Consider the following 21,395-nt stretch of genomic DNA (forward strand, 5'->3'; position numbering starts at 1 on the left):
AGTTTTGGGGTGCCTGGGTGGCTCAGTGGGTTAAGCCTCTGCCTTCGGCTCAGGTCATGATCTCAGGGTCCTGGGATGGAGCCCCATTTCAAGCCCCATCTCGGACTCTCTGCTCAGCAGGGAGCCTGCTTCCCCCACCCCGCAACCTCCGCCTGCCTCTCTGCCTACTTGTGATCTCTCCCTCTCTGCTAAATTAAGTAAAATCTTAAAAAAAAAAAAAAAAAAAAAAAGCCATTAAGTTTTTACCTCTGGGGAGGACAAATTACAAGGCTTTCAAATTAATGTCTAACATTTTTTTTAAAAGATTTTATTTATTTGACAGGCAGAGATCACAAGTAGGCAGAGGGAGAGAGAGAGGAAGCAGGGTCCCTGCTGAGCAGAGAGCCCGATGTGGGGCTCAATCCCAGGACCCTGGGATCATGACCTGAGCCGAAGGCAGAGGCTTTAACCCACTGAGCCACCCAGGCTCCCCTAATGTCTAACGTTTAAATTACAAAAATGCATGTATGTTGGTTTTTCTTAATGTGCCGTTGCAAAAATTATCAGCCACATCCCAGAGCGCTTCAAGGAGTCCCCTGACAGGCAGGCAGACTACAGGTGTCGATGTAAATGCCCCCAAGGAATTCAGGTCATTGAAATTCACATCTTTTTTTTTTATTTCCAATATACCTACTTCACAGGCGATGACACCCGCCCAAGGAGGCAAACTTACCCAGGTCCTCACACCCAGTTAAGTGGTGGAGTCAGCATTCAAATCCACAGGATTTCGAGCAAAGATTCTTCCTTCAGACAAGGGGGCAAAAAGCAAATGAAAATGGTTAAGATCACCCTGCCTGCAATGGTACAGATTCCCGACACTTGCTCAGAAGTAGGGAGAACCCTGGGGATGCTTTCATTAACCGGTACTTTGCAGAAGGTCCTTTGGTAGGACCCATTAATAATTTAATATTTTAAATATGAATTCCTTTGAACACACCACTTTTACCTGCAGAAATGGAGCCCACAGAAATGTAAAGAAACTGTATACAATGTTCACTACTGCACCACTGCTAATTATAAGAAGCTATAGGCCCATCCGTATAAGGGAGGGCCATTCGGTCCTAGAGTAATCAGCATACATACTCTGATGCGGAAAAGATCTGTGTATACGCTGTAAGCAGCCATGTGGCCAGACTTCGGGGAGTTCTCAGTGTTTCTTCAAGGCATTAATGCCATACAAACGCAACAGAGAGGTCCTCGGGAACGCAGTAGAACATCAGTGAGACTTCCAAGTTTTCCCCAAAGACTACCCGATCCTTGTTGCACCCTCCAAACCCGTCGGGTGTCCTACCTAGGCTGCCGTCTGCTGAACTTCACAGAGAACGAGCCGGTGCGTGGCAGGAAGTTAAACCCTGGATCTCAGCACGTCACATACATCAGTGCAAACACAGAGTGAGAGGACGGCCAGCCTCGGGGTGCGGGCCTGCTGCTGGCCCAGATGTCGAACGGCACACCCCACAGGAACACTGCGGTGAGGAGTCTGCATGCTGGCCGAGGTGGGGTCAGGTCACCCAACACAGTGGTAACAGCTTTCAGGGAGGGGGAGCAGGTACTGCGGCAATCTGACCACAACAACCGCCTTTAACTAAATTAAACAGATGAACCTTTGGTTTCTTGTGGCTTTAGAAATAAACAACGGCTTCTCCGGCAGAACCTTTCAAGTCACCTCCCCAACCCCATAGAGTCCAGAATGGATCTCTGAAGAACCCCCACCCTGTAAGCAGACACACGTAGGTAGTGTATCTCATGAAGCAGCAGGCTCTAACAAGCACTACGGAATCAAAGGCAACGATGAGGTCAATATACTTAGTCACCGTGCCCCTCAAAAAATCATGCCAGGGGCGCCTGGGTGGCTCAGTCTTTAGGCCATCTGCCTTCGGCTCAGGTCATGATCCCAGGGCCCCAGGGGTCAAGCCCCACATCGGGCCCTCTGCTCAGCAGGAAACCTGCTTCTCCCTTCCCCACTCCCCATGCTTGTGTTCCCTCTCCGGCTATCTCTGTCAAAGAAATAAATAAAATCTTACAAAAAAAAAAAAAATCGTGCCAAAAAAGTAATGATTCACTCATAATACTCCTCCTAAAGGTAACTCTGCAGCCCACGTTCCCAACTAGGTCCCGAGCTCCCTCCACTTCCAAACCCTCCTGTGGCGTCCTGCCCCTTCCCTGCGCCGGGGTTGTCTTCCCCCTCTCTCAGGCCTTGGCCACCCCCTCTGACTCACACAAGCAGCAGCCAGCCCCCCTTTCACCACTGGAGGGAACCCCTACGGCCCAAAGACAGTTTGGCAAGTTTAATGTCTTCCAATAGCCTGGGGCGGAGGGGGTGACGGAAAAAATTCAGAGGGCTGTTTCTTTTCTAAAAGTCTGGACTTGATTACATCAAAAAAGTTAATTCAGATGTGATGACAAAAACAAAACGGCAGACAAGCCCCATAGTTTCTCGGTTTTTTAAAATTATTTATTCATTGAATGATTTAAGGTGTGCACCACTACTCCAGCTGGGTAAAACCACATTGAAGAATTTGACTGCGGGTCTTTAGATTCAGCCAAATGCTTTCCAATAATTTTGCTCTATAAAATACTAAACATTATAATTAAGTTTTTAATGCTTCAGCCATGCTCAGAACACTGCGGTATTAAGGATGAGCTCAACCCACTCATGCCAAGTCAGGGTGACGGGGACAGATCTAAAGAGCCATGATGTCTAAAAGAATCTGAGAATCTAGCTTAAAAGATAAAGGGAGGTTCGGTTCCCCCCAAAGTAAACTGTTAAGTTTTAAGATTCAGCCTATACTGCTCTCGAGAGATGGGGGGGCGGGGGCGGAAATCAATGTTATTTAAAAAAGTACCACACAATACGCAATCTTCCGTGATTCCTTTGCATCTAAAATGGCACAATCAAAGCCTTCAAAAATCTAGCAGTCAGAACTAAGTCTTCCTATGAGAAGAAATCACTTTCCTTTCTACTCCTAGATCTTAGGGTTATTTTGTGCTCAGGGCGGTGAGGGAGAGATCAATGAGACAGAGCAGGCAGACGAGTTACCGTGAGGTTGACAAACAGCATTTGAGATAAATGCAGTGGAAAAAAGTAACAAGTGCTAAAGTTTTTAAAAAGTTTAATGGAGCCAATAAGGCATATAAATCGTGTTCTGGCAGACATAAGACCTGCTTTCTCTTACCAAAGAAAATGGCACATGTTTTATCAAAATTTGACAATCAAGAGTAAAGGGTACTGAGATTAAGCGTCAGAGCACCAACTAAAACAAAAACAACCAAAAATTAAAAAAAAATTTTTGTTTTTCAACTCGGAGGGAGGAACTAGAACCAAGGCATAAGGGGGAGGTTTTACAGCTGTTCCTCAATCTCAAAATCCTTTAGGAAGAGGAGTTCTGGCCACTTGTGGGCAACGCTTCACACCACCAAACGCCAATTCCAGAATCTAAATTGACAACGATAGGAAAACAAAGGTAACTCCAAATGCGTTTCTGGGCATATCACAAAGGGAAGCTTAAAAGTAATAATAATACACAGGCTTGTCTGTTTCACGTAAAATGACAGATTGCTGTAATTCTTCCTGCTGTTATATTCAAACAAAAACTGATCCACTTTTGCAAAAATTTGGAAACACCACACTTTCGTTCCTAGTTTTAGTATGGAATTTTCTTTTTTTTTTTTTTTTTAAATAAGGGCTAAATCTATAATGAGTACAGAACTTCAGCTCACACATTCCATTCACCTCCCACCCAGTCAATGAATGTTATGGTTAACTCAGCAAAGTTTCTTCACAGAAAGATTATTATTAAATGGCTGAAGGAATTGCAAACTTTAACAAAGTGCTGTGAGTAATTACTGGAAAAAACCCTTACACTGATCTGCAATGGTCTTTTCAGGATAAAAACAGGAAGTTAACTGATACTGGACTACAAGTTTGCAAGGAAACATTTTCACTGTCCTACTTGATATATAATATAATAATATGATAGAATAAATTACAGTACCTGGCAGGCTGACATCAGTTCTTCATCTAAAAAAGACTATCATTCAGTTCAAGATATTAAAAATGAAGAGGAAACAATCAAACATGCTCTAAAACATTGTGGCTACAAGAGGTCTTACAGGGACAGAGGATCTACTCAGAACCTTTATTTAGGTCTACCTAACATCTAGAGAGCCTCCATGCGATTCCATCTCTTCCAGAATGAGATTCCAAGCTGCACTTGTTAGGGGAGAGGGACTGGAGACGGCTACTTAAGTTCTGACCACATTATTAGCAGATAAAAGACCTTTATCTTCCACCATTCCAATGGAAACTGGACACAAAGTAGGGCATTCATGAAAAATGTACTACAGGACATAAGAGACTGGAATACCTACCCTCCCCCACCATCCGTCTCCCTCTCGCTAACACTGAACCCAAAAGGAAGCCCATCCCCCAACTTCATGACCTCTCTACTTCAGGTCCCCCTTGAATGCAGTCTATGTGTTTACATTTACCCTAAGAAACAGTACCCTGCATGGGAAGTAGTACTCGTCTTAAAACGGGAGTATTTTAAGCCTACGGGGTCAGTCTGGGGGCAATTTAATAGTATTGCTACTTTTAGAGCGCTAACACACACGAAGTGAAATCCGTTACAGTTCTGTGTACTGATTCAATATTAAGTATTAATTGCATGACCATCATAGCACCTCTTTACATCACACAATCACCAGAATTAGAAACTGCTTGGAAAACGAAAAACAGGGCGTAGTCCAATCATTAGAGGTCGCACGCTGTGACTCGAGAGCCCAGGTGCATGAGAGTGCTGCACAAAAAAAAAAATAAAATAAAAAATAATTAAAAAAAAAAAAATGGAAGCCTGCAGATTTGACGAGGAAGCCAAATCATGGGTTTGAGATAATTTTAGGAACCTGGCAATACTGTTGAAGCAAAATACTCAACACAGCAGGAAATGGACGGGGGGGGGGGAAGCATTCGATAACCAAATAAACATCTGATATTTCCTTTCCCTTTGAGAATAAATACAGTTAAGGTCACTTTTAGCCTTGGAACGGATATATGTTTGCCTATGATGATCTTGCTAATGACTACACGATATCTGATGTCCTCTGCTAGGATTATAGTTTTAAGAAAGCCATAGTTACAAGAGGCATCTACTGTAAATACCTAGAACTTCCTTTTATGGCAACCACTATAGAATTCACTTGTCTTAAACAGTGAACAAGGGAAGATGGCCTCATGTTTCCTTTGCAATAATAGTATATGTTGAGGATCAAGTGGCTTTCAAGCAGCATGGTGGGTGTGAAAATGTTTGCAGTTTAGATCATTCTGTTGCGTTTATGGGTTGGTGAGTCTGTAATGACATCGCCACACTGGGCTGAGGTACGCTTTCTAGTTCCACCATTGTCCAAGTGGAGTGCCATTTCTTCTGATATGAAAGTGTTCAAATCGACATCATGGAGTCCATTTCTCCTTCGACTAGCATTCGATCCACTGCTTACATGTGTAGGAGAGCCTGGGGTACTCGAACGCACGCTTATACTAGCCATTGCACCACTAAGACCTAGGAAGAAGAAAAAAGGTTTTAGAGTTGCTCAATTATGGAACCCTCTCGAATGCAACCCACTTTACGTTCAATGTCTCATAAGGTCAAAGGAGGTCTCCCTGTTTTCTTAAGGGGGTCACCAGGGAGCAGTTACGTTTTTCTTCTGGAAAAAACAAATCGCTGGGCTTTTGACGTAGGAGAGGTTTCATTGGTAACACTACCAATATTTACAATATTGATAATTACCAATTACTAGATGCGTATCAGGTTGCAAGCACCATGCCAGGTGTACACATATATCACAAAACCCTCCCATCTACTCTACCCAGTATGTATGTTACTTGTAGCTTATGGCTGAGGTCAGCAGGTGCTTGCTTTTAAACAGGACCGTTTAGTTATGCAGTCACCATCCCCAACAGATCCTTCCAGTGTGTGTGCACACAGGGGAGCAAGCAATCATCTCCAGGTCTAAGTGGGCTTCTTCCAACTACCCCTCCAGATGACTTGACTTTATAATTTATCATCCAAAAACAGTGCACTCTCGAGCCCAAAAAAGGGGTCATTATTAAAAAGTATGCTGGGACATCAAGTACAAAGTCAGTCTGCCCTTGGACAAATCAAGCTATAATCATCACCCAAGGTCTGGACTGTATTTGGTAGACACTCTTTTGGACAGCCTAACCTATTACCATACATAATCCCTCAGAGAAGGGAACACAAGGATGGTATAAAAAAATCCTGCTGCTTTCAAGGTTGAATTAAATCCAGAATAGACCTAGCACTCATCATTGGACACTCATTCCGTAGGCTCTTGAATAGCTAAGGAGGCAAACCTATGTTCCACTCTGAAATATACGGGATAAACTTGTGACAGGCCCAAGGGAGGCAGGAGACATTAACCACAGCGTTGAATTTGAAAACTTCACATCACCAACAGTGGCTGTGCCTTATGAACTTCCCTGTTACTCCAGCCTCATATGGGGATTTTGTTATTGCCGGACTAAATCTGTAGAATAGGATCTAGCATAATCCATGTTCCCAAGAACAGAACTTAGATTTTAGAATAAGCTTACAGGTTGGCTTGGTAGGGGCCCATTCGTTCTAATTTTATATGCCCTGTAAATGTGACTGAAATTTGAACATCAAGTCGAGAAAAAATTCTCTACTTTCTACCACATCAAATCTATCAATAAACTCCCTTCCACACTGTTCTTACGCTGCAGATACTCTGAACATGCTCAGGCCCGTGGCCTCAACAGTCTCCCTTAATTAGGTTGATCCTATCCTGCAACCCAATTTCCTGCCTGGTACCCAGAAGCCCCCTCACTGTTCTCTCTGTGGAAGATGCGTCCTCCCACCCCAGTGGTGACCAGAGGAAGGGTGATCACAAGCCCCTCTGTAGCTCCACACCGTTCCAAGGCTGGTGTCTATTTTAAAAACATTTATATAACAAAGGCACTCATCTTGGAGCACTTCCTATGTTGGGCACTAGGTACTTTTAAATTTCATCCTCCAAATAATCCTACAACATCTGGGTTAGCAGTTTTGCAGATGAGATACCAAGGTTAGAAGGTTAAGCAAGCGACCCAAGGTCACACAGCCAGTGAGCAACAGCAGGGACTCAAACTCCAGCCCCAGTGAAAATTTCCCCTTCACCGTGACACTGCCCCTTCTTAAAGTCAACATTTCAGTAGGAAGTGGCCACAGCGTCTAAGGTTTGGCTTGCCTTGGGCTTCACTGAACAGTTAGTTCCTGCCTTCCTGCCCTCTGCACTCCTGCCTGGAGAGCGGATGTGCGCTGCCAGAGCAAAGGACCTGCGGTTTCTTCCTAGGGTTGGGCCTGTGCCTCCCTTCCAACATTTGCTCCTGCCGATGAGGCCCCTAGTTCCTCCAGCAGCTCCTCCCAGTGGAGGCTTCTTTCCTGGTTCTCCTACCTCTCTCTTGCTGGCTCCTCTTCCCTCCTGTTTGAAACTCTCCGCTCCTTCCTGTTCTCCAGCCTGCCAGCTCCTTCCTCAGTGGCCTCTGCAGGCTTCTCTTCTGCCCCTGACAGGCTGAGGTCACCCAGGGTGGTGCCCTTGAGCCCTCAGCTGACCTAGAGGCATCGTTTTCCACAGAAGCAGGCATTTCTCCTAAGCTCAAGGACCCATCCATATTTCTAACTGCCTGCTAGACATCTCCAGTGTTAACACCAAAAGGGTACTACACTTCCTCCTCGGCCCACACCGGTTTATTAAACATACAGGATAAGAAGGGGAAGAAACATCCCGGGCTCATCTGAATACAGCGCACTAGGATCCTTTGTCTCTTCCTATCGACAGGGTCGTTTCCTATCTAACTAATGCACATGGTGCCTGGCACAAAGCATTCACTGAATTCTGAAAACAGCAGAGTGCTTCCAAGTCCTGCCCATTTTGAAATCCACTGAAATCCAAAGCTGCTGAGGTTCATTCACCTCTCCAACACCTGGAAACAAACCCAGGTGGCTCTCTTCTCTTACATCTTTGCCATCAAGTTTTAAAAAACTCAAAGACTCCCAAATTGCTGGCAATTTCTTCCCAGCTCTCCACCAGTTTGAGGGGAGAGCTGTGCTTTCGTTTTTCTAACCTAGCAGCCCGTAACAAACTAAAGGTGTCCATGAACTTAGACAATAATCTTTTCATAGCTGTTTCATAATGCAGGAAGTCCTGAGGTAATTACACTGTAAAATGTGGGTCTTCAGCACAAAACTGGGCTACTTCAATAATTAAACTGAGGATCCCTTTATCATTTGAAACCACCAAAAGAAGTCCAACAATCCCCGCCCTTCCCGCCCCAGAAGCCCTCTTGTTAACATGGCAACATGTTTAAAACCTAAGGACAAATACCCAAGGCTCACAGAATATTCCACCAGAAGAGAACAGGCACATCAAGCAAATACTTCTATTTTGTTTCCACTGCTAGTCTCCATGAAAAAGAAGAGATATTAAGTTATCAATTTGGTCAATTTGAAAATTCCCCAGTAACTGCTAGAAAATAGCAATCTTTTCACCAGTTGGGTGTACCACTCAGGGCTTAGTTTGGAAGCTAAAGTCAAGTCACAATGTGCCACATTACCTGCTTCCTATCTACTCTCAGCAGTGAAAATTCTTTCCCAATTTTAGCGATCTAAAATCTTTCCCAAAAAGACTTTTCGTGTCAAAAAAAAAAAAAAAAAATTAAGATGAACAACAAAAAAATGTATTATTTTAAACAGCCCAAATTTTATTTTATAAACCAATGACAGCTACTGGAAGATGCTTCAGGAAACCTTAGCTAAGCCACATGAACAATCAGGCCTATACAAGTACAGAGTCTGAACATGCTTCAGAACTAAAAAACTAAGTTGTACGGCCCAAGGGCATACAACTTAATTTCTACCAAAACACACTTTTTCAAAAGGGCTATGGGAATATCAATTGACAAAAGCAGCAGAACAAGTAGTATGATTAGACAGAAAAGTCTCAATTGCTTAATACAAGATTAAACTCAATCAGTTTTAAAGTTTCTGCATTCATTTTAAATGATTAGTGTAGGAGTAGGGGTAAAAAAAAAAAAGATTAGGATGATTTCATACTTTGAAAAGAAAGCTCCCACTGGAGCTAAAACAAAGGCACAGTCCAGGTTATAGGAATCTAGGTTACATGGTCAATTGTTAAAAGTAGCACATAACTATTATTTTCATACCAAGTTCATGCTTGAGATAGTTAAGAAAATCCTGTTTTCAGAATTAATTACATGTCATTCCAGTTTCCCAGCATGGAGTCAGGTCACAGGCACAGAAAGAGCAAGTGCAGAACCGGTTCACCTCCCTTCCTCCGTCGGCAGCCCAAGGTCTGGGGGCTGCATCTACACTGTCTACTCGCTCCCCAACCTCCTTCGGCCTGTGAGGGCAGAGGGCCAGCCCAGGAGGAGAAAATGCGGCTGTCATTACGGCTGATCCACTTAGCACAGGCTCAGGACCCTGGGCAGATCTGCTCCATCAGTTCTCCCATCTCCAGTATGAAAATGGGGGGCGGGGGGGACCTGAAATCCCCACCATTTGAACAGAGTGATAATTTCCTGATTGGAACACCAGGACATTAGCATTTCTTGCATTTCAAATGAATTGCACTATTCAGTGGGTAGTGCTCCCTCTGCAGAGTGGTGGTCTGAGGTTTTAAGCAAGCAAGCACTGTGTGTAAAATGTTGTGTTTTAAATGCACCAGGGAAGAAGTTCAAATCATTAAAAAAGGAATTCTACTAAGATTTTAGTAATTTGAAGTAGATACCACTCCCCACCCCAGTATGTAAATTGTAATACTGAATTTTTATTGAAGTAAAGCACACTAAATCAAACCAGTTACAAAGATACATGTGTCACACCGAGAAAACATTTTCAGTTATGCTGACAGCCCAACGCTTTCAAGTTTTTCAAAGACAGTTTTAATGCCATGGGAAAAATGCTCACGACGTTAAAATGAAAAAAGCAAGATACAGTACCATATATGCAGTATGATCTCAACTATGAAATAGTTTTAATATTTATACATTGAAAAAAAGACTGAAAGAAAATGCACCAAACATTTAACTGTAGTTATCTCTATATAGTGGGATAACAAGATATTGAGTTTTTACTTTTCGGAAATTTTCAAACTTTCCAAGAAACTGGTATTTATAAATCAGGAAACTAGTGGAAAAATTAAACTCAAATGTTAAAGTGCTTCGTAACTACCAGTACTAGGTGAGTAAACGGAATGAGGCATGGCTACATGGACTCCTTTTCATGTCAATGAAAAAATGTCCAACAAAATTGTACGGCAAGTTCAAAATCAACTTCATATCACTGACGTTGGTAGCTTTACTTAAGTCCTACCCCAGAAACTTCAGCAGCTAATATTTAATCTTAATATACAGAAAATGCCACTTTTCATCAAAAAATGTTAATGCTATGTTAATTGCCTTCATTGTTCTTGTTCTCAAAAGCTGGCTTGAACTAAGGCCATCATTTAGAAATTCCAGTCTGCAGAGGAATTTTAATTAAAGAAGAATCTTTGAAGTAATCAATTTTAAGCAATTAAGTGAGGAGATTGCTTTGGTGCATTAATATCTTACATCTTAATTTCCACATAGGTTTCTAAAATATTTGACTGTTAAGCAACTATCAGTGGTGCTGGTATTTCAGGAAGACGCAGACAGTCAACAGGCATCTATGAAGTCCCTACTACTCGGTTCTACACGCTGTACAGAAGTACAAACACGCAAGAGAAGGAAGGACTTCGAAAATGGATGGATCAAAATACCCTACAGGTCAGTTCCAGTTAGTCCTCTGCAACAGAAAGTTACAAGGAGTTTCGTGTATAGCATGCCAACAGTTTAAAGATACTTAACCTAAACATCTGTGTTAGCTATCAAATGTTTGTTTCTAAATATTTAGCTCTATGGATGGAAGGGGACAAGAGTGATAGGGAAAGGGGAAGAAACAGAACCAAGCACAAATAAATTCCTCTTAAATGTACTGGATCACAGGTGTCTAGCAAATTCTATCAAGAGGCCTTGTTCTCACCAAAATTTCCTCTTCGGTATCACTCCAGTGCACACAGGTCCAAGAATGTTTTCCGACAAATTAACAAAAGCTACAAACACCTGTGTGCTCAGAGAACAAAAACCCTATTGGTTCAGGCTGTCTGGAATCCACAGGTTTCCATAAGCACTAGGAGAAGGTATCAGTTTTATACATTGAGTATGAAAAATTAGGAATTTGCTTTACATTTTTTCTAGGTAAAAGTTCCTATATGACCTTTTATGATTTTCTGAAAAAGCCCTATACCCAGTTCCTCCAGATCCAAGAATCTTTCAAGCTATTTAATGATTTAAAAGACTAGCATCACCATGTATGTAGCCCAGAGAAGACTTTGTTAGGCAAAAAAGCCAGAAATGGAGTTCATTAAACTCCTAGGGCAATGGTACTGTGCCTCAATGTGACTGCCTGTGTTTATATACTTCAAATGCTCTAACAGAATTCTAACAGGCCAGAAAGCCCTCAAGGATATTATGTAACTCATCTCTGTATCACAGGTCCCTACCCCTAGCCTCTAATCAACTGTGCTTAGTACTTAGTGTTCAGTAAATGCTGGGCAATGGAGAGGCTACAGAATGACAATACATACTTTATTTTTAAAGGACCACCACTTCCACAGAAGGATCTGAAATGCAGAAATCAGAACTCTTAACACCACATCCACCAAAAAAGGAGGGTTTCAAACCAGAAAAGGGTTCAGATGTCAGACTTCAATACTAAGGAGCTGCTGTCTTAACTAAGTGCTTTCTTTGAAACAACAAACGATGTTTCTTTCCTTTGTTTGAAATTCTCCAGGGCTACATTAAAGGCTAGCCTTCCTAAGCCCCTTTCAGTACTTACACCACCGATTGGGGCAGCCCATTGCCTTTTTAAAAGATTGGGGCAGCCCATTGCCTTTTTAAAACTCGCTAATTTAAACATGAAAGGAACTTAATACTTGGCAAGGTGAGATCCTAAAGCCAAATGCCAATGGCAGCAATTCCCAACAGCACCTATGATGACAAAGACTGTACATGCTAGGGCCCTCTAATATGAATGGATGGAATTTTACAGAAGACAACCCAGGCCTAATAAGGTTGGTTCCTAAAACCTTGGTCAAGAATGTCATCAAAATGACATTTGGAAATAAAAACCAAGTGTTTCTGACCTCTACAGAAGAGTCTGAACCACAGCCAGGAGCCTACAAAGACCATCTATGAGGCAATGTCAATGAGGTGGCTTTGAGTAAGAGTGAAGTCTGCCTTGGCATTTGGCTGCTTCTCCCAGCCTGGTCTCTTTCTTCCCTTCCATGAACGCATGCCCCACTCCTCTCTGGACCCTTTTCACCTAACCCCCTCCCCAATAATGAGTAAAACTCAGAACGAGGAGACCAGATTTCAATCTAAGGCTTTCCAGACACAACACTAGCTTGGGTAAGTCAACTGAGAATCTGTCCATCCAGTAGAAAGAGAAAAAGCACCAACTTCACTGGTTTGTATCAACATGAAAAATTTTTAAAAAGCTCCAGATCCTAGCAAGTAACATAGTAATTAACAGTAAAATTTTACATTATCCTTCCCCTCTGGAGTGATATGTGCAATTTAGAAGGCCACCCTTACTGAAAGGGGGGGTGGAGAGAGTACCCTCAGAAGCTATCCAAACTCTAGGTCTACTTTTGCACTAAAATCCACCAAGAGGCAAACAGGGTGCTCACAGAACTAAGCAGAAGTCCCCCTTCTCTCAAGGTAAGAAACAGTACAGTGAAAGGGTAGGTAGGTACTTTGCTTAGTTTCTCATTCAATCTAACACCTTACGACGTTTATTGCCTTCCACAGAGGAGGAGACTGCCTTGCAAAAGTTAACCATCAGGATGCCTTGGTGGCTCAGTCCTTAAGCGTCTGCCTTCAGCTCAGGTCATGGTTCCAGGGTCCTGGGATGGAGCCCCACATCGAGCTCCCTGCTCAGCAGGATGCCTGCTTCTCCCTCTCCCACTCCCCCCGCTTGTGTTCCCTCTCTCACTGTGTCTCTATCAAATAAATAAACAAAATCTTAAAAAAAAAAAAAAAAGCTAACCATCTTGCCCAAGGTCATAGTGGGAATATAGCCTACCTACAAGAAAGCGTAACTACTCTTCCTACTAAAGTGAACCAGAAATACAGCAGGTCATGAACAATTCATCCTCAATCCTACTTAACGAGATTTACTTATGGTGAAAATGCCAAAGACAGAAAATTCATGCATGGACTGATGTCTTTAGAGAAGAAAATTCTTCTTTCCCACCCCCATGCCCATGGGGGAGGGACCACAATGTAAAAATGTGTAGGAAGCACATTGGTTAAGAGCATGCACTTTGGAGACAGGCTGATCTGGAATATCTATTCTACCACTTATGAAGCCAAATAAGCCCGCTCTCTTCAACGAAACTGCAGTAACTCAAGGCAAGTGAGAATTAAAGGACAACCTCCTTAGCAGAATGCCGGCAATAAAGTAAACACTAACATAGCTGTAACGGTGCATCATCTTCAAGCCCAGTTCAAAGTATCAGTCATTCTAATTTAAGGAGTTTCCTCTGTAGCTCTCCTAACGTACACACCATTCCTTTTACCCTCACTGCAATCATCCTGGGATCTGTTGATCCTCAATTCTTCCTGAAGGTTCTCTACCCCCCCTGTGTTGTATCCATCCACGTAACAGACCTCTGCACCCTATTCAACTCAGAACGCACCTATGCCAGTTTCTTCGCCAGATTCTGTTAAAGCCAGGAGCTTTAAGACAAGACCCTGTCTTCAGGTAGTCCCAGTCTATTGGGAGGGACAGCCAGAGAAGCAAATCCAAATGGGAGAAGACTAAAAGCTCAAGGAATGCTCCAGAAAGGAGAACTGCAAGAAAGCTTAATTTTAGAAGCTTAATTTTAGAAGAGGTGCTTGATCTATCTTTAAGTATGAGCAAGCAAAGGGAAAGATCTGGAAAAGGGCATGGAAATATTCCATAGATGAGACAATATGGCTAAGATATCTGACCCAAGGTCAAGACCCACCCAAGGTCAAGAGCCAATCAGAAGGGCCTTATAATGCCATGCTGAGCTCTAACTTCAACCTATTAGCCATAAGCAAAAGCTATTTTTCACTGAAGTGACAAGATCAAAAACACTACTCCAGTGGCCCCAGGAAACATGGACAGGTGATTGGGTCATCTCAGGGCCAGGAAGCAAGAGCAGGAAGGAGATTTTTCCAGAGCCCAGGGCTCATCTCCTCCAAAGACTCTTCTCTTAACACACAGCCAGGCCACACAGTAAAATGTCCCTTTCTGCCTCTGGAATATCTTTACACATACCACATTCATGGCATTAAATTACCCAAGTTCGTGTTGGCCTCAACAGAAAAGTACTCGTTCTTCATTATACATTCCCAGAGACAGCGGAGAATCTGCCATATGTGCATCTGAATGGCTCAACGAGAACAAGACAGGTATTTGCTAACGGGCTGGAAGAGGCCACAGACATCTATGTGAAAGGTCTGCAGGGATGCTGTGGTGTGGACATCCACCAGAGGACAATGGTGCACACACACCAGGCAGTCAGGAACAGTCTAAACTACAAGTAAGGGGCCTTGTGGGAGGTGGTTAGGGCTTAAGATCTGGGGGGTGTAGGGGACACCTGGGTGGTTCAGTCAGTTAAGCAGCTGCCTTCGAGTCAGGTCATGATCCCACGCTCCTGGGATCGAGTTCCATGATGGGCTCCTTGCTCAGTGGGGAGGCTGCTTCTCCCTCTGCCTGCTCTGCCTGCTGCTCCTCCTCCTTATGCTGACAAATAAATAAAATCTTAAAAAAAAAAAAAAAAAAGTCATGGGGAGTGTAAGCTAAATCAGTGGAAGAGCCTGAGGGGGAGGAAAAAAAAAAAAAAAAAAAAATCGAGGCTGAAAGAACATACAAAAAAAGAAAAAAAAAAAAACAAAAAAACTCCCCCTTAAAAGGGAAGTTCCACATGAGAAAGAAAGGATGCCTAAGAGGTAGGCTCAGAAAGGGAGATGGAGAACCACAAAACAGTCCAGAGGATCTTAGGTCAATGTGAAATTGTCTATTACATTAAAAAAAAGGTAGCAGGTACTATTCAGCACTTGGTAACTTTTTGATATTCTTATTTTAAGACAAGGATTAAAAAGGCAAGGACAAAAATCAGTTTATAGCACATGCTTACGTATTTCTCGGACTTCCTGGTAAGTTTAATATCCAGATGACTAGATCTCATGGTATACAAGAAAAAAAAGCAACCCATATTGGAGACCAGTGCCAAAATAAAGTGGATTATAGTCTTTAAACCTCAGTAACCAGAAGATTTGACTGTAACTGCTTGATAACCACTGATATATGACTGAAACTGCGTTAACTCCTGGGCTGACCAGGTACTAATCAGAAGATCTTACTCATTACCACACCCTCAGTGTCTACAGGAAATAAATGCTCTGTAAGTATCTTACACCTTTGTCATTTTTCTTCAAATAAAAATGTGTAATTTAGGTGTATGTAGGTGTGTTTGGTACAGGAGAGTACTTAGGAGGCGATTAAGAAAAACTATGGTAGTGGGCGCCTGAGTGGCTCAGTCAGTCGGTCCTGGGATCGAGCCCCAAATGAGGCTCCCTGCTCAGCGGGGAGCCTGCTTCTCCCTCTGCCTCTGCCTACTTGTGCTCTGTCAAAATAAATAAATAAAACCTTGAAAAAGAAAAGAAAAGAAAAACTATGGGGGAAAACTGTCCTCTCATAAAAAGGGATAGGATGATATGACCTCCTACACTCGTGTTTGCTGTTTAAAAACTTATTAGGTATATACTTCAATATGCAACTCTTTTCCTAAGTCCCCCTTCCTTGTAGGTCAAAATCTCATGAATTTATTAGACTCTCCTTCCAATGCAGATCCCTAAGAACTTCAATATGACTTCAACTACATTTCACAGACCTGGCTAAGCGATTATATGCAGAACTAAACTGACAAGAATGTACTCCACTGAAGATGTCTCCAAATACATTTTAGGAGATCTGGACAGCTTTCACTTCAATTTTAGACTATCCAATCAATTCAGATCACAAGGACACCTGGTTACAAAGTTGGTCATTAATCTGCCTTACAATTTAGTCAACAATGCCCTATCATGAGAAATCATTCAAATCACTTTAAACACTCAAACCAGACTAGCATTCTCAATAGACTGATGTTCTCTAAAACCACTAAGCACAAAACTTGGTGTAATTTATGTTTCTGTATACTCTTCCAAGGGGCCATATTACCTGACCACTACAGGAATTCAGCATAGGAACCTTAGGACTAAGAGTACATAGTCTCCAGTATATGGTACTTGAAGTCTATTAAAGGGAAAGGCTATTTGCCTACACAGCTTTATTGTTAAAACTTTCTTGAACCTCACAATTTAAATGCAAGTCAAGATCATGAAGTCTCTTCTTAAAACTACATTGTTATAATAAATCCAAAAACTCACAAAATGACAAATTACAAGTTGAACAGTCAAAAAAGGGGGTGGGAGGCAGGGAAGACCTGGCACTTTTTACAAGGTATACAACTGCACTAAGATTTTATAACAGAAGTGGCATTTGTGTGTCTTAAAACTATCTTCTCAAGTATAGTATGATACAGAGAAAAGAAACTTAAACGAGAGAGGCATGGAATGAATCATAAATACACGTGTTGATAAAGAAAATCAGAATGCTTAGAGACAACCACATCCAGCCCTACTGTGCACGGACAGGCCAGTCACCTGACACTATATACACTTCCAGTTATTTGTTCCAAACTTAATGGTCAAAGAGGTGAACTCTGGAACTGATTAAGAACAGATCGAACTCGTTTTTGCCTGAGTTTGAGAAGTTCTAATGGCATGACTATTCCCCTGTATTAGAAACAGCCACCAATCCTAAGTACTGCATCCACACATCAGGGATTTTCCTGCAATAAATGTTTTGTGTTTTTAACTTAAAACTATCAGGAGGAAAAAACATTTTTTTCCAACCCCATCATCTGAATAGGGTTTTAGGTAAAGAATCAGGGTCCACCAAAGAGAACAAGAAATCTATACAAGCCTTAAAGCTTCAAGAATATAAAGACCCTCTGCATTTATATCCCACCCTTTGTAATACACCAGGTTAGTTTTAGATGACCTATACTATGGCCCAGAAATGTTCACTTTTAACAGGCCTCCTGACCTAACTAATTACTTCTCTCCTGTAAGTTATGAGCATCATCCATGTTTCCTGTTCAGTTCCAACTAAGTCTCAATACTTCATTGTTCTTTTATTAAACGTATAAATGCACTGAATGTCAAGTAAGTAACTCTTCCAGGTCTACCTGTAAATCTGTATTAGAAAGGATCAAACAGCAGCAGCCTTGTTGACTACACACCCCAGGCTTCTCCAGTAATACTTAAAGCCCTTAGCCTAGAAGGCCTTCTTATGGCCTGGGGAGATGGTGATTAAGACTGTCCTGACAGTCCTATCAAAGCAAGGACCTAAGGGACAACAGATGTCAAGGGAAGTCACTTATTCTTATATCTGTCCATTCCCACTTGGGTCATCAACTCTCACACTTTTAGGCACACTCAGTAACTGAGAGGGTCAAAGGGAGTTCCCACAAGAACAGCCCAACAATTACCTGCCTCATTTGCCTGCCACTGACCAGACTCTCATGGCAGTCAGAAATGTACTACAATCTTAAGACACAAGAACTTCCTCTTTGACTCAGAATAGTAAGAAAACATGTACAACAGTATAAAGCAGTAAGGTCTAATCAACGTTGCAAAAAATTCTGTTATTGTGACACTGATAAGCTCAAACTAGCTTTCTAAAAACATTTTTTAGGATGGGCTAACTAACATTCAAAAATTGCCCACGTTATGTTCTTAGCTTACATTCTACTTAAACATTTCTAGAGCACGTAGTTACTATAATAGACAAAACAGACAATATATCTGGACCTAAACCTAAATGTGAAAATGGGTCCACAGGCACACTCTTAACCATTTTTCCAAAGAAATATGTTTAAACGGCTTTACCATGCAGAGCTATGGCTTCCCGGAAGGGTTGCAAATCAGTCTCTACAGATGAGCTAGTTTCCGTTGAAGTAGCTCGGTTAGGGGACACTACAGTCAGTCTTGGGGGAGCTCTAGAGTTTCGTGGTGGAGGAACTTTTCCACACAGGAAGCTGATCAAATCTTCTCTACGAATAGTTCTTCTGCGCTTTTTAACCCAAGCCAAGACATCCTTATTGCGTCGCTGATAGCCAATCTGAATTCCAATATCAAAACTTCGCTGATGAGTATCCACGCTTTCTGTCAGAGAAAAAAGAACAAGAAAAAAAGAGACATAATGATCAGTAGAGCCAGGATCCATTCTTTTCTAAAACAAAACCACATGACAAGTTAAACAAAATGAGTATCATTAAGTATATGGGGTTCTCAAATCTAACAGTAATCCATTAAACTAAACTGTATTTCACCCCTGTTTGAAGTGTTACACATGGTATTTAATCTTAATAGTCTAAATTCAGAGTTAAAACATCATGAAGTCCTAGAGCTTCGGCCTTGTTCTTTAAAAAACAAATAACTAACTTTTTTAGGTTTATTTATTTAAGTGATCTCTACACCCAATATAGGGTTTCAACTTACAACCCCAAGATCAAGAGTTGCATGCTATTCTGACTGGGCCAGCCAGGTGCCCCCCCCAAAACACTAATTTTAAATAGAAAGGAGGACTATTTCTTGTTAGCCGAGTTATCATTTTCAAAATGCTATTCCCTTTAAAATCTTGCTAAGCTTAATCTAATTAAGCTAGCTTTTTTAATAATACTAATGATGGGTAAGTTATTAAATGTCTATTAGTACTATAAGCTGCTTCACCTGAGAAAAAAGGTAGTAAGACTAACCGGAGAGGGACACCTAGATGGCTCAGTAGTAGAGCATGTGGCTGTTTACTTTGGGGTCATGAGTTCGAGATTGACACTGGGTGTAAAGACTGCTCAAATTAAAAAAAAAAAAAAACAAACAAAAAACCTTGAAAGTGGTACAAGGTTCCCCCTATTGCAAAAAGGGAACAGCTACTGAGCAACTCTAGCAAGGTCAAAGAATATACACAAGACCTAAAATTGTGCTCCAGGGTCTGTGGTTATTAACCACTAAGCTCTACTCGCCTGCAGAAATGAGAATTCTCACAATTAATCCTAAGTAGGAGCATCACATCATTCAACAGATGACTACATACTACATACACATTGCTCAGGCCACCTGCATTTACCATATCATTTTGGGGATGATGCACTATTGACAGGTTCAGTACCAAGAATTGGGAACACACTGAAGGCAGCAGCCAACATTTTAAAAATCAAGAGGAAAAATTAATTCTGACAACTCAACACCAAAAGCAAATAGCACAATGGAAACAGTCATTCATTTCCCTTCATATACTTTCTTTGTGCTTCCAGTTGCCAACAGTTTCCCATAACTCAGTCATTCCTGAAAGACTCTGCCTTAAAAATTTCTCAGACTGGCCTCCCAGTCTCCCTGTAAATAAATACTACTCCTGTATATATGGAACCACATTTTCAGTAAATGATTCCTGACCTACTGGGAAATTTAAGTCACTTGCCATTTATTTTTAGTTGAACTGCTAAGCTCACAGAAACTCAAAAATATACCTTTAAAGACATTAAAGACAGTGGTTCTATCTATCCCTGGGCCTTTTCTAAGAGCAAGAATTTTTCTGTAGCACAAAGAATCATTCCTCTATTACTTTTCTGGGCCATGATTTTTTTCTAAATTCCTTGTCTGAAACACATAACTCAGAAAGGGAAAGGAATAACCAACAGAGTAGTATTCCAGAAGCACAATAATCCAGTACAGAGGATCCCAAGCTGCATGAATTTGCATTATTAAGCAAGAGTGCAGGAGGGCAGCACAAGCAGAACTTTATCAAGGCCTATTCCTTAGATGATCAGTCCTTATTGCTGAAAACTTTTCCAAACAAAAAAATGGAAAACGTTGTCTATAGGAGCACTCTTAAGATTTTTTTTCTTTTTTTTAATTTGAGAGAGAGAGAGATCACAAGTAAGCAGAGAGGCAGGCCTGCAGAGAGGGGGAAGCAGGCTCCCCACTGAGCAGAGAGCCCGATGTGGGGCTCGATCCCAGGACACTGAGATCCTGACCTGAGCCAAAGTCAGAGGCTTAACTCACTGAGCCACCCAGGCACCCCTGGGAGCACTCTACAGTCAACTCCTTGGGACGCCTGGGTGGCTCAGTTGGTTAAGCGGCTGCCTTTGGCTCAGTGCTCGGCGGGGAGCCTGCTTCTCTCTCTGTCTCTGCCTGCCACTCTGTCTGCCTGTGCTCGCTCGCGCTCTCTCTCTGACAAATAAATAAATAAAAATTAAAAAAAAAAATTATAAAAAAAAGTCAACTCCATAACAACTTTGAGAACTGGATTATTCTTATTCTAAAGACATAAAAAGCATATGTGGAATGAAGTAATTTCTCCACTTTCTAATTACTAGAATAATGGTCAAATTACAATGTGAACCAATGGCTTCTGATTTATCAGTTCATCATAAACAAAGCAAGCATAAACTCCATTTTAAAACAGTGGCAGCCTGAGTGGCTGGGTCATTAAGCGTGTGCCTTAGGCTTAGATCATGATCCCAGGGTCCTGCGATGGAGCCCCTCATCGGCCTCCCTGCTTAGCAGGAAGCCTGCTTCTCTCTCTCCCACTTCCCCTGCTTGTGTACCCTCTCTCAGTGTGTCTCTCCCTGTCAAATAAATAAAATCTTAAAAAAAAAAAAAAAAAAAACGGGGGGGGGGGGTAAAATAACATTGGGCACCTGGGTGGCTCAGTCAGTGAGGCCACCTTCTGCCTTCAGCTCAGGTCATGATGTCAGGGTCCCTGCTCAGTGGGGAGTCTACTTCTCCTCTGCCCTCTACCCCTCCCCCCCAAACTTGTGCTCTCCGTCTCTAATAAATACATTTTTAAAAAAAAGGTAAATAACATTTACAAGTATAATATAGCATTTTCCAATCTCTTAAAGACTTAGATAAAGGCAACCTTAGGAGTAGATAAGCTCAACACGACCTTGGTAAAGCCGTATCTAGAAGTATTTCGAAAGCGCTCGAAGCATTTGAAGAGAAATCACAACTGTGAGCAAAACCCCCAGCACCAGAGAAAGGAGACATGTAAAGTGTGAAGTTGAAGCAACCAGGTTTCAACAACTGTTACACTCAA

General features: G+C 42.0%; 1 protein-coding gene across 1 annotated transcript in view; it reads right to left on the reverse strand.

The window, feature by feature from the left end:
- Positions 1-2,013: 2,013 nt before the first annotated feature.
- Positions 2,014-21,395, reverse strand: part of C21H16orf72 (chromosome 21 C16orf72 homolog) — a 30,575-nt gene continuing 11,193 nt past the window's right edge. The window contains exons 3-4 of the mRNA XM_045992668.1: positions 18,188-18,463; positions 2,014-5,597 (exon numbers count right to left, since the gene is read on the reverse strand). Of these exons, the coding sequence (XP_045848624.1) occupies positions 5,353-5,597; positions 18,188-18,463 (521 nt within the window). The 3' untranslated portion in view covers positions 2,014-5,352. The remainder of the gene's footprint in view (positions 5,598-18,187; positions 18,464-21,395) is intronic.

The sequence above is a fragment of the Meles meles genome, chromosome 21 (genome assembly GCF_922984935.1).
Source record: "Meles meles chromosome 21, mMelMel3.1 paternal haplotype, whole genome shotgun sequence".
In the NCBI taxonomy this organism is placed as follows: Eukaryota; Metazoa; Chordata; class Mammalia; order Carnivora; family Mustelidae; genus Meles; species Meles meles.